At 48.3% G+C, this 12,166-nt stretch overlaps 4 protein-coding genes and 1 non-coding gene across 6 annotated transcripts; 2 read left to right on the forward strand and 3 right to left on the reverse strand.

The window, feature by feature from the left end:
* Window positions 1-642: 642 nt before the first annotated feature.
* FOXG_10934 (uncharacterized protein) lies at window positions 643-1,901 on the reverse strand. The gene has a single exon (XM_018390406.1). The coding sequence runs from the start codon at window positions 1,832-1,834 to the stop codon at window positions 725-727; it is 1,110 nt and encodes a 369-aa protein (XP_018248856.1). The 5' UTR covers window positions 1,835-1,901; the 3' UTR covers window positions 643-724.
* Window positions 1,902-2,436: 535 nt separating this feature from the next.
* Window positions 2,437-4,676, forward strand: FOXG_10935 (uncharacterized protein). Its single transcript, XM_018390407.1, has 4 exons — window positions 2,437-2,681; window positions 2,743-3,574; window positions 3,636-3,860; window positions 3,918-4,676. The coding sequence occupies exons 1-4, from the start codon at window positions 2,523-2,525 to the stop codon at window positions 4,361-4,363; spliced, it is 1,662 nt and encodes a 553-aa protein (XP_018248857.1). The 5' UTR covers window positions 2,437-2,522; the 3' UTR covers window positions 4,364-4,676.
* An 884-nt stretch (window positions 4,677-5,560) lies between these two features.
* Window positions 5,561-5,632, reverse strand: FOXG_20406. Its single transcript has one exon. It is a non-coding gene; the product is annotated as a tRNA-Thr (tRNA).
* Window positions 5,633-6,651: 1,019 nt separating this feature from the next.
* On the forward strand, window positions 6,652-9,926 carry FOXG_20407 (uncharacterized protein). Of its 2 annotated transcripts, XM_018400688.1 has the most exons (4): window positions 6,652-6,869; window positions 6,949-8,215; window positions 8,269-8,532; window positions 8,585-9,926. In XM_018400688.1, the coding sequence occupies exons 1-4, from the start codon at window positions 6,688-6,690 to the stop codon at window positions 9,779-9,781; spliced, it is 2,910 nt and encodes a 969-aa protein (XP_018248858.1). In that variant the 5' UTR covers window positions 6,652-6,687; the 3' UTR covers window positions 9,782-9,926. The 2 variants fall into 2 exon arrangements, with proteins under 2 accessions (XP_018248858.1, XP_018248859.1); XM_018400689.1 differs by having other exon boundaries at window positions 6,652-8,215.
* A 139-nt stretch (window positions 9,927-10,065) lies between these two features.
* FOXG_10938 (uncharacterized protein) lies at window positions 10,066-11,849 on the reverse strand (the record flags this gene model as incomplete). Its single annotated transcript, XM_018390408.1, has 3 exons — window positions 10,066-10,262; window positions 10,317-11,239; window positions 11,311-11,849. The coding sequence occupies 3 exons, from the start codon at window positions 11,847-11,849 to the stop codon at window positions 10,066-10,068; spliced, it is 1,659 nt and encodes a 552-aa protein (XP_018248860.1).
* Between the last annotated feature and the right edge of the window lie 317 nt (window positions 11,850-12,166).

A 12,166-nucleotide genomic window follows, 5' to 3' on the forward strand; every position in this document is an offset into this window, starting at 1 on the left:
TCACATCAGCATAGCATAGTAAATTTATTAATAGTTAAGCTTACGGTGTCTTAACAAGATATATCAAACTCATCATCTGAAACATCACATATTAACTCAATCCTTTAGGAGGCAATTTATTCAGAATCTTAATAAATATAAGTCTATTATAGCAAAAAAGTAATAAGTAATTACAACTTATCATATTAACTTAAGGTTCCTCGTTATATGGTGAGAAATTATGTCTTTCCTGCTAAAGAACTACGAAGAGTTACTTACATCTTAATTATTTTGTTTATTTTATAATTACTAACTATTATCTATATAGTAAGAAGAATGCCTTTACTAAAGGCTTATCGAACTAATCAGGATTCAGTCCCCAGAACAATGAAGTTTGGAATGGTTATTCTGCGGTTTAGAAATATCAAGCATAGTCATAAACCCCGACTTAGGAGTTGTCTCCGTGAAAGCGGGTAAACCCAAGGCATCCAAGTAACATATCACAACTCTTTTTTATTCTTATGACACATTTGTTTTATTAACATACTATGCGAAATCCAGCTGAGAAATTAGGTATCGGCAAGCCATACTACCTCTTTCGGTGTTAGACAATATGTATACTGCATGACGCAATCTCACTGGATGTGACAACTCGAAAAAGATTTTCTCTTGCATGAAAGGGTTACATTACTACCTAATCCTACTACCCACCACTTGTTTTGAGCCTCAAAACACGCATATGCAGCTAGATCCTACCAAACTGCAAAACTTGCTTGACCCTTCCCACCTTGTCAGCAGGACCTGCAGTAACAGCCTCCTTCACTCGCCTCTCAAACTGACCCCTGCCTTCAGCATCCCGAGGAACCTTGATGGTCTCCACGGGTGGCGTACGCAGAAGTCCTCGAGAAAGCAGGTCTTGGAACCACAGCAAGAGAGATTCCTGCTCTGCTGCAGTCCGAGCCTTGAGCTGTTCAGATAGACGGAAGTTCCGAAACGTAACCTCTGACCAGAATAGCAAACGCTGAGATAGGCCAATAGTTCCGCTCGCTCCACCTAGAGACCCGAAATTGACATATGTTCCGCCATGAGACAGGGCATTTGCAAGTCTCTCGCCGGATTCACCAAAAACAGCGTCGATGGCAAGCACGATACGACCCTTGGCAGCAGCATCCGCGAGTTCTGCCGAAGCCTGCGTGCCATGTTTATCGAGATCATCCTCGGTGATTACGATCTCAACACCCTGACTCTGCAGATCAGCCTTGAGGGCATCGAAACTGCCACCCTCCCGATCTCGCACGACACTGCAGGTACGAACACCCTTGAGGCGAGCAAACTGCGCTACAAGCCTCGCGATAGTTCCAGAACCAGCGTTCTGAATGATCCAATCACCAGGCTTCAAGTCACGCATATCTTCAACAAGGAGGTAAGCCGGCAGAAACGCCATGCGCAAAAGAGATGCGCCAAGCAGATCCTTAGTAGGCGACAGGGGAACAACATCCGTCACGCTAAGAATCGCTTGGCTTCTCCAGGTTCCCAACCCATGTCGACGCGGAACAACAAAGTCTCCGGGCCGAATGTGGGTCGACTCCGGGTTGGTCAGAGGACCCATTGCTTCGACGCAAGCCACGCCGTCATAACCCAGCACAGGCTGGTTGTCTAGGGTATGCAGCGGTTTGACTGGGTAGCGACCTGCAAGTACGAGGAGGTCTTGGGGGTTGATTGGGGAGAAGAGGAAAGATACCAGAATCTGATCGATGCCGATAGAATCTGGTGGAATTTGTTCTTTTTGAGGGTAATGAAATCCCACAGAGGCTGATTTGCCGTCAGAGGATTGAACTTGCGTAATTGCAGCCATTTTGTTGAGAAATGTGAACCAAAATTGGAACAAAACCAGAGACAAGTAATTTGATAGTGAATCGAGTATTGATTGCGCTTGCTAGTTTCTTGGTCGAAAGACCCAACTTTATATCCCTGACGCTCATCACTTTAGTCCACAGCCCTCTGGAGAATAGCCCCGATGAGAACAACTATCATCGACAGATCTCAAGATGCAAATGCGGCAACTAGTGTTAGCTCACTTGGCTCGCAATCAGGCCAGCGCCCTATGCCCCTCCGTCAGCTCGCGTATGCACCCGACCCCTGGTCAACGGGAACAAGTTCCATTTTCAGGCTAAACTCCTTGCGAATACCACACAGTGCGCTGTAACGTTACGGTACGGGCCGGATTCCGTCATCGCCTCGTTCCTGTTTTCTTTACCCTATAGGGCCAGACTGCCGGGGTTCTGAATCCCTTCACTTTGCATGTTTTCTATCGTTTTCTATGTAATTTCTAAGCATAGTTTCATGCCCCCTGAAACCGGTTGTTGGTAGTGATAATTCCGAATTGAGATATGAAAACTTTTATGCTTCTCCACAGCGTCAGAAATACATAACCCCAGATCACGGCCTAGTGTTGAAGTTTTATCTCATCGTTCATCAGTGTCTTTTAGCGTTATAACCTTAAAAACTTTAATCTTATACGAATTCTAATACTTTTCTTCACTATGTCTTTCTCTCAAGAGAAACGGTCCGGCGACAGCTCGGATGAGACTCGCTTGTCACCATCTCCCGGCCCTGACCTTCCAGGCAACGAGGCCCTTAGAGAACCTCAAGTTGAAAAGCCAACACCAGACCCCTCTCCTCGTAACATTCATGGCGTCAAGGTTAGTAGAAATCATCGCCCCATAACAGACCTCTTGCGAGTTCGCTAACTCTGAATTATAGTGGTTCCTCGTTGTCTGCGCCCTTCTCTCCGCGCTGTTCCTCTACGCTCTAGACAACACTGTCGTCGCCAATGTTCAAGCCAAAGTCGTAGAGACCTATCAACGCGTTGACCTTGTCCCCTGGCTTGGTGTTTCTTTCGCCCTCGCCTCAGCCGCGACAACACTCCCCTGGTCTAAAGCATATGGCACGTTCTCAGCGAAAAAACTGTTCATCGGCTCAACTACTGTCTTCATGGGTGCGTCTGCACTCTGTGGTGGCGCACCCGACATCGACTCCTTCATCGTCGGTCGCGCCATTGCTGGAGCGGGAGGTTGCGGCATGTACATGGGGCTTTTGACACTCTTGTCAGTCACCACTACGAACGCCGAGAGACCAAAGTATCTCAGCCTTACAGGTTTCATCTGGGGTATTGGTACTGTTCTTGGCCCTGTGGTTGGAGGATCGCTTGGCGATAGTAGTGCGACTTGGCGATGGGCCTTCTACCTGAACCTCTTGGTCGGGGTTGTCATTGGTCCAATTTATGTCCTACTCCTCCCCGACTTCAAGCCTCAGGCTGGTGTCCCCTTGACTAGCCGTCTAGCTCAGATCGACTATCTCGGTACGGCTCTATCCATTGGCTCTGTCCTATGCCTCATCATGGCGATGAACTTTGGAGGAGTACTTTGGAGCTGGGATGCAGGCAGGAGCATTGGTTTGTTTGTCACAGCCGGTGTCTTGCTCATCCTGTTTGTCCTCCAGCAGATCTTCCAGATTGGCACTACGCTTGAGAACCGACTGTTTCCCATGCACTTCTGGAAGAGCCGTACCATGATTTGTCTCTTTTTTACAATGAGTAAGTCATGCATTCTGAAAAGTCCCTTGCATTAGTTCACTCAAGCTAACTGCCTTGTTAGTGCTGGCAACGTTCGGCAGCTTTATCGGCATTTTCTACCTGCCACTGTACTACCAATTCACTCGCGGAATCACGGCTGTAGAGACGTCGGTCCACCTGTTACCCTTTATCCTGTTCCTCGTCGCTTTCAACCTGTTGAATGGTCAATTTATGGGCCGAACAGGATACTACTATCCTTGGTACATTGTGGGCTCTTTGATGGAGCTAATCGGTGGAGTTCTCATGTGTAAGCAACGCCCATTCTCTCTTGATACCTTAGCTGCAAGTACTAACCGTGCACTAGATACCGTGGATGAACACACATCAAACGCCAAGATCTACGGCTATACTATTATCCTCGGCACTGGCGTTGGTTGCTTCTGTCAAGCTGGTTTTGCAGTCGCCCAGATGAAAGTCAAGCCCACCGAGATCCCTTACAGTGTTGGCTTCATGACAGTCGGACAGATGCTCGGTATTGTCTTTGGAACTGGAATGTCTGGCGCTTTGTTCGTCAACTATGGCCAGCAAGCTCTCCAACGCGTCTTCCCCAATGTCTCTCGAACCGAGATAGCCGACGCTCTCGCTGGTGTTGGAAGCGGGCTCATCGATTCTGCAAAGCCTGACGTAAAGGCAGAGGCTATCCATGGCATCACGAGAGCGATTCAACTCGCATACGTACCTATCATCGCGGCCGGGTCCATTTGCCTAATCTGCAGTCTCGCCATGAGGAGGGAGAAGGTATTCCACTAAAAGGGCTTGAGGACTGAGGGACTACGAGGCCTGCTCTCCAGTTCTCATCCTGGTAGTCACTGATTCCGGGCTTGTTAGGCAGTTCATCAAGATATTGGGTTAACTAGAAGAGGGTTTCGTTTTACTAACGAGACAGAACTATCCTTTTTCACTCGCCTACAGGCTATGCTAGTCATACGAGACTAGTCTTGGAGGGTAATTACTATGCATGGTACAACATTCAGGCTAAGCGGAGTTAGAACTCATAGAATTACAATAGCTCCGTTTCTAGTTCAGAATATAATAAACTTAACATTAGAGGCTTAAAGTCCGCATAGTTGTGATAAATAGTGCCTACAGTAAAGTCTTCCCATTTATAGTTCTTCTACCCAATCTCCAATCTCTCGTCATTACCTTGTCAACCGATCTATCTCCCGGTAAATGCCTCTGTGATGTTCGGAATATATACATGCTGAAAGAAGGATTTTAGAGGATGTCACGACACTCAGTGAGCTGAAGAGAAAGTATGGCCTCTATGGCCAGGCTTCTCGTACTGGGGTATGGAAGTTGATCGGCTATCCAGAGTTCTGCGCTTGGTGTGATGCTAAGTCTACCGGAGATATTGAGGAAGGACTCAAGAGATGGGTTGGAACTGATGAAGCAATATAACCTCCAATATGCTAATTGGCAGCTCGAACTGACGTGGACTCGCCTCATTCCAGCCATGTCGAGATTGCATAAAGGTTCATTATTCTCAACGTTATTTCACTATAGGCTTTAATGTAGGCTCTGACAGTGCGCATAAAGTGGTAGATGGGCTTGGAGCGGGAGAGTGCTTTAGATGCATCGCAGGAGACTTATGGACATGATTGTATGTAGTCTAGTCTATGGAGACTGTTACAGTCCGAGCCACTGCATACAGATCGCACCATAGCGGCCCTGGATTTAGAAGCCCAGCGTGATTTCAGATCCGCCTTATGGAATTGACATCATGAGCGTTTCTTCTTTTCTGAATTTACATTTCTGCATATGATTACGTTGTTCCACAGCTAATATAGCCAGGAGCATATAACTTCAGGTAACAGGTCAGAAATAATTAGAATGTATTACTAAAAAGGACGAAGTGGTAGCTTCTTTGCTGGGATAGAAAGCCCAATCGCGATTTGGTATTGATTAATTGAACCACAATGTAAAATTGCAAAAAGAATCTTTTGCGCTTGCCCCGTACTGGAATCGAACCAGTGATCTTATCATTACTAGTGATACGCTTTACCACTGAGCCAACGGGGCTTGTTTAGCGACTTGAAGCTTGGGAATCGGGTGCCCTGTCACTTGTGATACACCTTGTTCCACGCAGGGTGTCTATATGTTATGCGGTGTGTCCGAGCCGTGGTTGAATTCGTTTCCATTGATGTCCCCCTTCAGGCATTATTATTACAACAGTCTTCTGATAAGCATACTAGCTACCTACCTCTTAGCTCATGGTCAATTCAGCTTGCGATAACTTGTTTGGTCTCCTTGGTTTTTCCGAAAGTCCAACCAGTGCAAACTTTGCAATCGGCATCCACCAATTCCATCGGTCCTTTCTTATCAACAGCAAACGCCACGGTCTTCCTTCACTCCCCAGAAGCCAAGTCAACAGCACCCCTATCACCCCCCTCACCAATCAGTGCTTCCCATGCTAGTATTCGTCTCTCGCCTCGCGAAGTACGTTATGCTATATCTGGTGCAAGCCTGAGTTATGGTTTTCATTTGCTGTGCTACCATACTACCACTGGAATAATTAACTGATCACGTCATATCACTCTTCTTTTGCGTGGTACAGAGACTAACTTCGGCGGATTCACGGTGATTCTAAAAGAATAGGGCCCGTTGCAACGCTCCAAGCACTACACGAGGCAAACAGCAGTGAGAGAGATATACCTCGGCCGTAGGTAGTACCCAGCACGAGGAGATATAGATTCATCGTATTATTAGACTTGTTGAATCATGTAAAAGACGGAAGGCTCTTCTATAGGTATCGCACCCACGAATTCTATACATCCTCTGTTTGCTTCTGTTAATGGCCTTGAAGATCAAGCCTTACCGAGATCTGGGTTCTTATCTTTTCCCGATTTAGTAAGCGTTGTGCGGGGTGATACAGCGCAACAATTTGTTAAAGCAAACCGTATTAGCTTGTAGTCTCGGCCCCGACTTTGAGCGTTCCCCGTTCCCAGCCGCTATTCTTTAGCACTATAGCTTAGTCTACGGAGCCAGTACTTATTGGTATTCTTCCCCCCTTTTAGTGATGGTAATTTATCTTCTGGCAAAACTCATACAGGCCCTCACTGCCATGCAAACACGCCATGGATGATACGACTTGCAATGAGTCGCTGGAAATACAAGATGATCAGGAAAAGACTTTGTTTGTATGCGACACATGCCATCGACAGTTCTCGCGATTTGAGCATCTGAAGCGACATAATCAGACCCATACTGATACAAGGGCCATCAAATGCACCCACTGCAACAAAAGATTCAGTCGCAAGTAAGTACTGTCTCCCATTAAGAACAATCGCCCCATCTGAGCCATGTTGATAAGTGATATACTGCTAATCGATTTTCAGAGATGCAGCACAACGGCATGAAAGGTTACATGAACGCCAAGCACCCGAAGGCGTACAGAACTCAACTGCTTCGTCACTGCGCCGAACGTGTACGCCTTGTTCTAAATCACGCATCAAATGCTCAGGAGGAACACCATGCACTCACTGCGCCGTGAGGAACTTTGCGTGCTCTTACCTGCCCCGGAAACGACGGGAACGTCAAATCATGCTCACCTCTGAAGGGCAGGGTTCTGCAGGTGGAAGAACGGCATCAACTGTGCAGTCGCCTGGTACTGTAACCACGCCTGGGGCCACGCTCGATTTGCCTGAAACTTCGACGCGTCAACAAAACGTGACTTCTGTTGTTCGAGTCCAGACAAATCTGGTACAAAATGATCAATTTACCACAAACGACGGCCAAAGCTCGTCAGTGGATAGCCATCTTAGGCGTGAGCCTGAAAGGCCGACAAGTATCGTTGGTGACATCCCAGACACATATTCATTACCCACAAACTGGCTACCATTTGACGATGTCCCACTAAACAGTTCATTGCTGCATAGTCTTAACAGCATGCCCCGTCTAGCATCTGAAGTCGATGATGCATCCGCAATTGCTCCCCAGAGCCTCGAGACGCAAACACCGTTTCCAATTCTCCCAGGAATACATGAGCAAACCTTGCAGCATGACCATGTTTCTGCTTTGATTGCTTCCATGGCCTCAAACAAGCCAAGGAAAACACAATCTTCGGGCATTAGCGACAATTCTGCGCTTCCCAGCACTCAAGCCACGCATTATTCAGATGGAGCGGGATTCAGGGAAAGTCGAGCAGAGAGACACATGCGCCAACGACGCGCTGCTTATGCTGAAGACCATGGGCCAAGTCCGGGCCATCAGGTGCACACATCGTGGCTGGGTGACCTAATTGCCAAAGTTGCGGTAGCGAGCACAAGTACCGAGGCATCCAGTGACGTTCCAGAAAGTATCTTCGTGGAACTCATGTCGAGATTGGACTCACATGCGACCAGCTCCCATATTCTTGCCGACTTTGCCGCGTACAAAGAAAGTCTGCTGGCGAAAAGTACCTTTCAACTATTTATCAGTCTCTACTTCGAGCACTTTCATCCGGTAAACCCTTTCGTTGACAGATCACATTTGTCTATCCCCCTTTGGGGCTGGAGCTTGTGCCTAGCTACCGCTGCAATTGGTTCTAAATACTTTGGTTCCGAAGAAGTCAATCGCTTTGGAGATTGCTTATGCTGCATCCTGCATGAGCTCATGGCAAGAGAAGTATATAAATCGTCATCTCATCATCTGACAAGAGTCTAGCTGACTTCGCATAGCTCGATTTTGTCAACTCCCAGGAGCCGTTACCTTACATACAGGCCCGGATCTTGGCATCAGTTGGGCTCTGTCAAAGTCGCCAACCGGAGCTACTCAGATACGGATACAACGCCTCAGCCATGGCAGCACAAGCATGTCTTCGGCTTCGCTTACTGAGTGAGGATGACAATATCGGCTCCTATGAGGATGATCAGAGTCTGGAGCAGGAGTGGATCACTTGGCGATTTCGAGAGACACGAAGAAGGACGGGCCTTTTCGTTTGGGTAAGTAGGTCGTTTCTTTGCGAATCATGGTCCGTTCTGATACTTCGTATAGTTAACGAGTTGCTACTTTGCTCTGGCTTCTGAGCATCACCCGTGCTTGTTCCCCGACCAGCCTCAAGTTAGACTTCCATGCCGCGAGGAATTATGGGCGGCTGAGTCTCCGCAGGCTTGGTCTACGGCAAGGTCAGAAGTTGGAGATGCTGATTCAATAGCTTTCTCCGCCGAAGAAGCCTCACGACCGACAGTGCCTGAAGTTACAGTCGAGCTTTGGCGAGACTTGAAGTCGCGGCATTCGTCCAATTCCTTTGCGACCATCGTCATCATACACATGCTGGTCTATCGGAGATGGAGCGCCAACGAATATTTGGCTGATCTAATTCACGACATACCACAAACGAATCTGTCAAACATCTATGTACCTGGGAGAAAGTACCTTGGGTCAGTGCCCGAGTACATTAAGTGGCGCAATCAGTGCTGTGACTGTTTGGATGTACTGCACTGGGAAGCACTCAGTCTATCAGCCAAGGCAGAAGGACTTGAAGGGCCGACACTACTGCATCTCCATCTAGCTCGCCTATCACTTCTCACGCCGGTCCAAGACCTTTTTGCGATCGCCCATCAGAGTACTCTCTCAGGGACGGCTCACATGACTCCGAGTAGTCTCTATCATCACGGCACTTCCAAGCTAGATCCAAGACAAACTATCAAGATCTGGGCGACTCAAGATCGATATAAAGCTCGCCTCGCAGTGATACATGCTGGGGCTGTTCTGTGGCATGTGAGGCGATACTCATCAGACTCAATTGTGGAACCGTTTGCTCTCTTTCTTGCAGCACTGGTGCTCTGGGCCTATGGGCAAACTTCCAACATTCGAAAGCTTTATGAGTCTGCATGCATGAGAGCGCAGTCTCCAGTGAGCGAAAACGAGGATTCAGTGATCTCTGCAACTACGACACATGGTTCAGTAGAGAACCGTGCGACGCACGATTATATCTCGAAGCGGCGAATGCCCAGCACCATGCAATTGGACAGGCCGATGGATGATGAACTTGTTCAGTACTTCATAAGATTTGGGGAGGGCCTACGTCTTCCACTTGAAGGAGTAGATGACCTGTGTACAGCTGAAGGCCCGTTACAGATACTGCAAGAGGTATCAAGTCTACTGATGGAACAGCACAAGCCTTGGGGTATTTCCGATGCATATGCTAGATTTCTACAAGACCTACAAATGCCGCAGTGGCAAATATAAATGCACTATGGACTGGGAGAGGCATGGGCTTTAAACTCGTCAGAATGGAGCCAACATGATGTATCTAAATTACTCATTCATTATTACATCGAAATGATCACTGATAAATTCCCATGTATGGGAGTCGCATGTGTAACTATTTGTGCTTGATAATTCGTGTTGAGGATCCTATTCCGACAAAATATCATGGCTAGCAAGTCTTTTCCATAGCCATAGATAGAAGAGATGAAAAACTCCTTATCTATATAAGGGTCCTCGCGGCTACCGAGAAGTTTGCATCAGCTCTAAACCTTATCCACACGCGTTTCCTGGTTGTTATCATAGGCATCGACGTGATAGGTCTTGAACATCCTCGTAGGGAGTTTGGCCTCGAACATCAAGTCGAGTTCCTCGTAGCTGCGACCTCTTGTTTCGGGAAGGCGGAAGAAAGCCCAGACAACACTGAGGCACGCAAAGGCGAACCAGAAGAATCCAGTTTTACCTGCGATCCAAGTGTTAGTATTTAAGAGCCAAGAGATAGAGGGGATCTACAAACCTTTCCAGTTCCAAGCAGAAGGGTTCATCATGTACGGCTGAATGACATTGGCAACAATCTGTGCCAGGTAGTATGAAGTTCTAGCCAAGACCACGGTCTTGGATCGCAGACGTGTAGACGAGACTTCTGCAGGGATTGCCCATCCAATAGGCCCAACGGTAAGAGAGAAGGTAAGCAGCCAGATCACGCAAAGGATCGACTGAACCCACTTAACGGCTGGATTGTGAGTATTGGTGGCTAAAGCACCGATGATGAGGAGCCACATGCTCATGGCACTCATGCCTGCGAGATACAAGTTTCGACGGCCGATGTGTCTCATCAAGAACCAGGACGCAATTGTGCCACAGAACGCCATTGCAGTACCGCCAAGATTGAGATTGTACGAGGTCTCCGAGTCCAATCCTGCTTGCTGAAAGAAGTACGTGGCAGAATAGGCGAATTGGGCACCGCAGGTAATCTGACCAAGGAACGCCACACAAGCAATCTCAGTACGGCGTACATCAGCCGGCTTAAAGCAATCCCAGTATGAAGTGCCTTCTGCAATTCGTTTCTCGGTCTCGTTTGTGTGGATCATCAGCGCAACGAGAGGCTTTGCTTGGGGCTTCTCGTGAGCGGCCATGAGGCGGAGGACACTCTTTTCAGCCTCGTCGTATCGACCCTTACGAACTAGGAACCAAGGGGACTCTGGCATGAAGATGCACGCGGCAAAAAGAAATGGGATCCAAAGCCATTGCAGAGCAAAAGGAATCCGCCATGCCCAGTCGTTGTCCCACTCAATGAAGCTCTTGAGGACTCCAGCACCAATGAGCTGGCCTGTTGCGAAGCACATGTTGGTGTAGGCGGTGAGGTATACGCGGAGAGGAAGCGGACAGAGTTCTGACGCATAAGCGGGACCGATCGTGGCAAAGATGCCCCAAGGAAGACTTGGTCGCGAATTAGCCGAGGGACTCGAGAGAATACGCAGTGTAAAGGGGAGGGAGGTTGCTTGGCTTACCCACAGAGAATCTGTCCCACTGCCTGAAGCTCAACAGACATGCCGAAGAACGAGACCATGACAAAAGCAGTCATCAACACGACGCCGAGAAGGAAAGCAGGCCGGTACCCAAAGCGCTGAATGATGAACCCATTCAAGATGGCGCCAACGATGGCACCGGCTTGCGGACCGCTCCCCATGGCACTCTGCCAGCGGGCCGGGATCTGATAAGTTTTGGTTGCATCCTCATATTCTCCAAATCGACGAGCGTAGGTAGGATAGGCATAGAGCGAGCCGATCAGGATTGTATCATAGCCTTCCATGATAATGGAGAGTGAAACAACGAGGGACCAGGCGACAGCCCATGGGTAAGACTTGAGGGCTTGGCGAACAGTGAGAGCATGCTCATGCGCATTTGCTGCCTGGGCTTCGTCCAAAATATCTTCCCAAGGGCCAGCTCGGCCAGACATGATGTCAGGATTCCCCTTTTCGTCGTGTGTATCGCGCCTAGCTAGGCCTTCGTTGTGCTCGACCGAATGAGAAGAGATGGTCTTCTCCATGGCTGGTACGGTAGTTCTGTTTAATGCTGCGAGTGAAAACAAACACTGATAGTAGAAAAGGGGATAGGGGTGAGAATGTCTGGTCTTGAAGACGGAGAGCGCCCGAGCTCTATGTTTTATACTTGCAAAAGATGAATGCCTGACTCTGAAGATTTAATGTCACTTTCAGCCGGGGTGCTTCGAAGTCGCATGAGAGCCGAACTAGCTCTCAAGCCCCATGGGGAAATGTCATGGCATGACCAGAATGCGGAGAAGCAGGCCGCATCGGTGCCATGCTCTCCAATGTGAGGCATTGGAGAAGCGTAAAGAGTGTACAC

Source organism: Fusarium oxysporum, chromosome 1 (assembly GCF_000149955.1).
Source record: "Fusarium oxysporum f. sp. lycopersici 4287 chromosome 1, whole genome shotgun sequence".
In the NCBI taxonomy this organism is placed as follows: Eukaryota; Fungi; Ascomycota; class Sordariomycetes; order Hypocreales; family Nectriaceae; genus Fusarium; species Fusarium oxysporum.

Coding starts and splice junctions, on each gene's coding strand:
- FOXG_10934 (XM_018390406.1), bottom strand. CDS start 1,834: ATGGCTGCAATTACGCAAGTTCAATCCTCTGACGGCAAATCAGCCTCT.
- FOXG_10935 (XM_018390407.1), top strand. CDS start 2,523: ATGTCTTTCTCTCAAGAGAAACGGTCCGGCGACAGCTCGGATGAGACT. Junction 2,682..2,742: donor GTAACATTCATGGCGTCAAG/GTTAGTAGAAAT, acceptor TCTGAATTATAG/TGGTTCCTCGTTGTCTGCGC. Junction 3,575..3,635: donor TTGTCTCTTTTTTACAATGA/GTAAGTCATGCA, acceptor CTGCCTTGTTAG/TGCTGGCAACGTTCGGCAGC.
- FOXG_20407 (XM_018400688.1), top strand. CDS start 6,688: ATGGATGATACGACTTGCAATGAGTCGCTGGAAATACAAGATGATCAG. Junction 8,216..8,268: donor ATGAGCTCATGGCAAGAGAA/GTATATAAATCG, acceptor GACTTCGCATAG/CTCGATTTTGTCAACTCCCA. Junction 8,533..8,584: donor GGACGGGCCTTTTCGTTTGG/GTAAGTAGGTCG, acceptor TACTTCGTATAG/TTAACGAGTTGCTACTTTGC.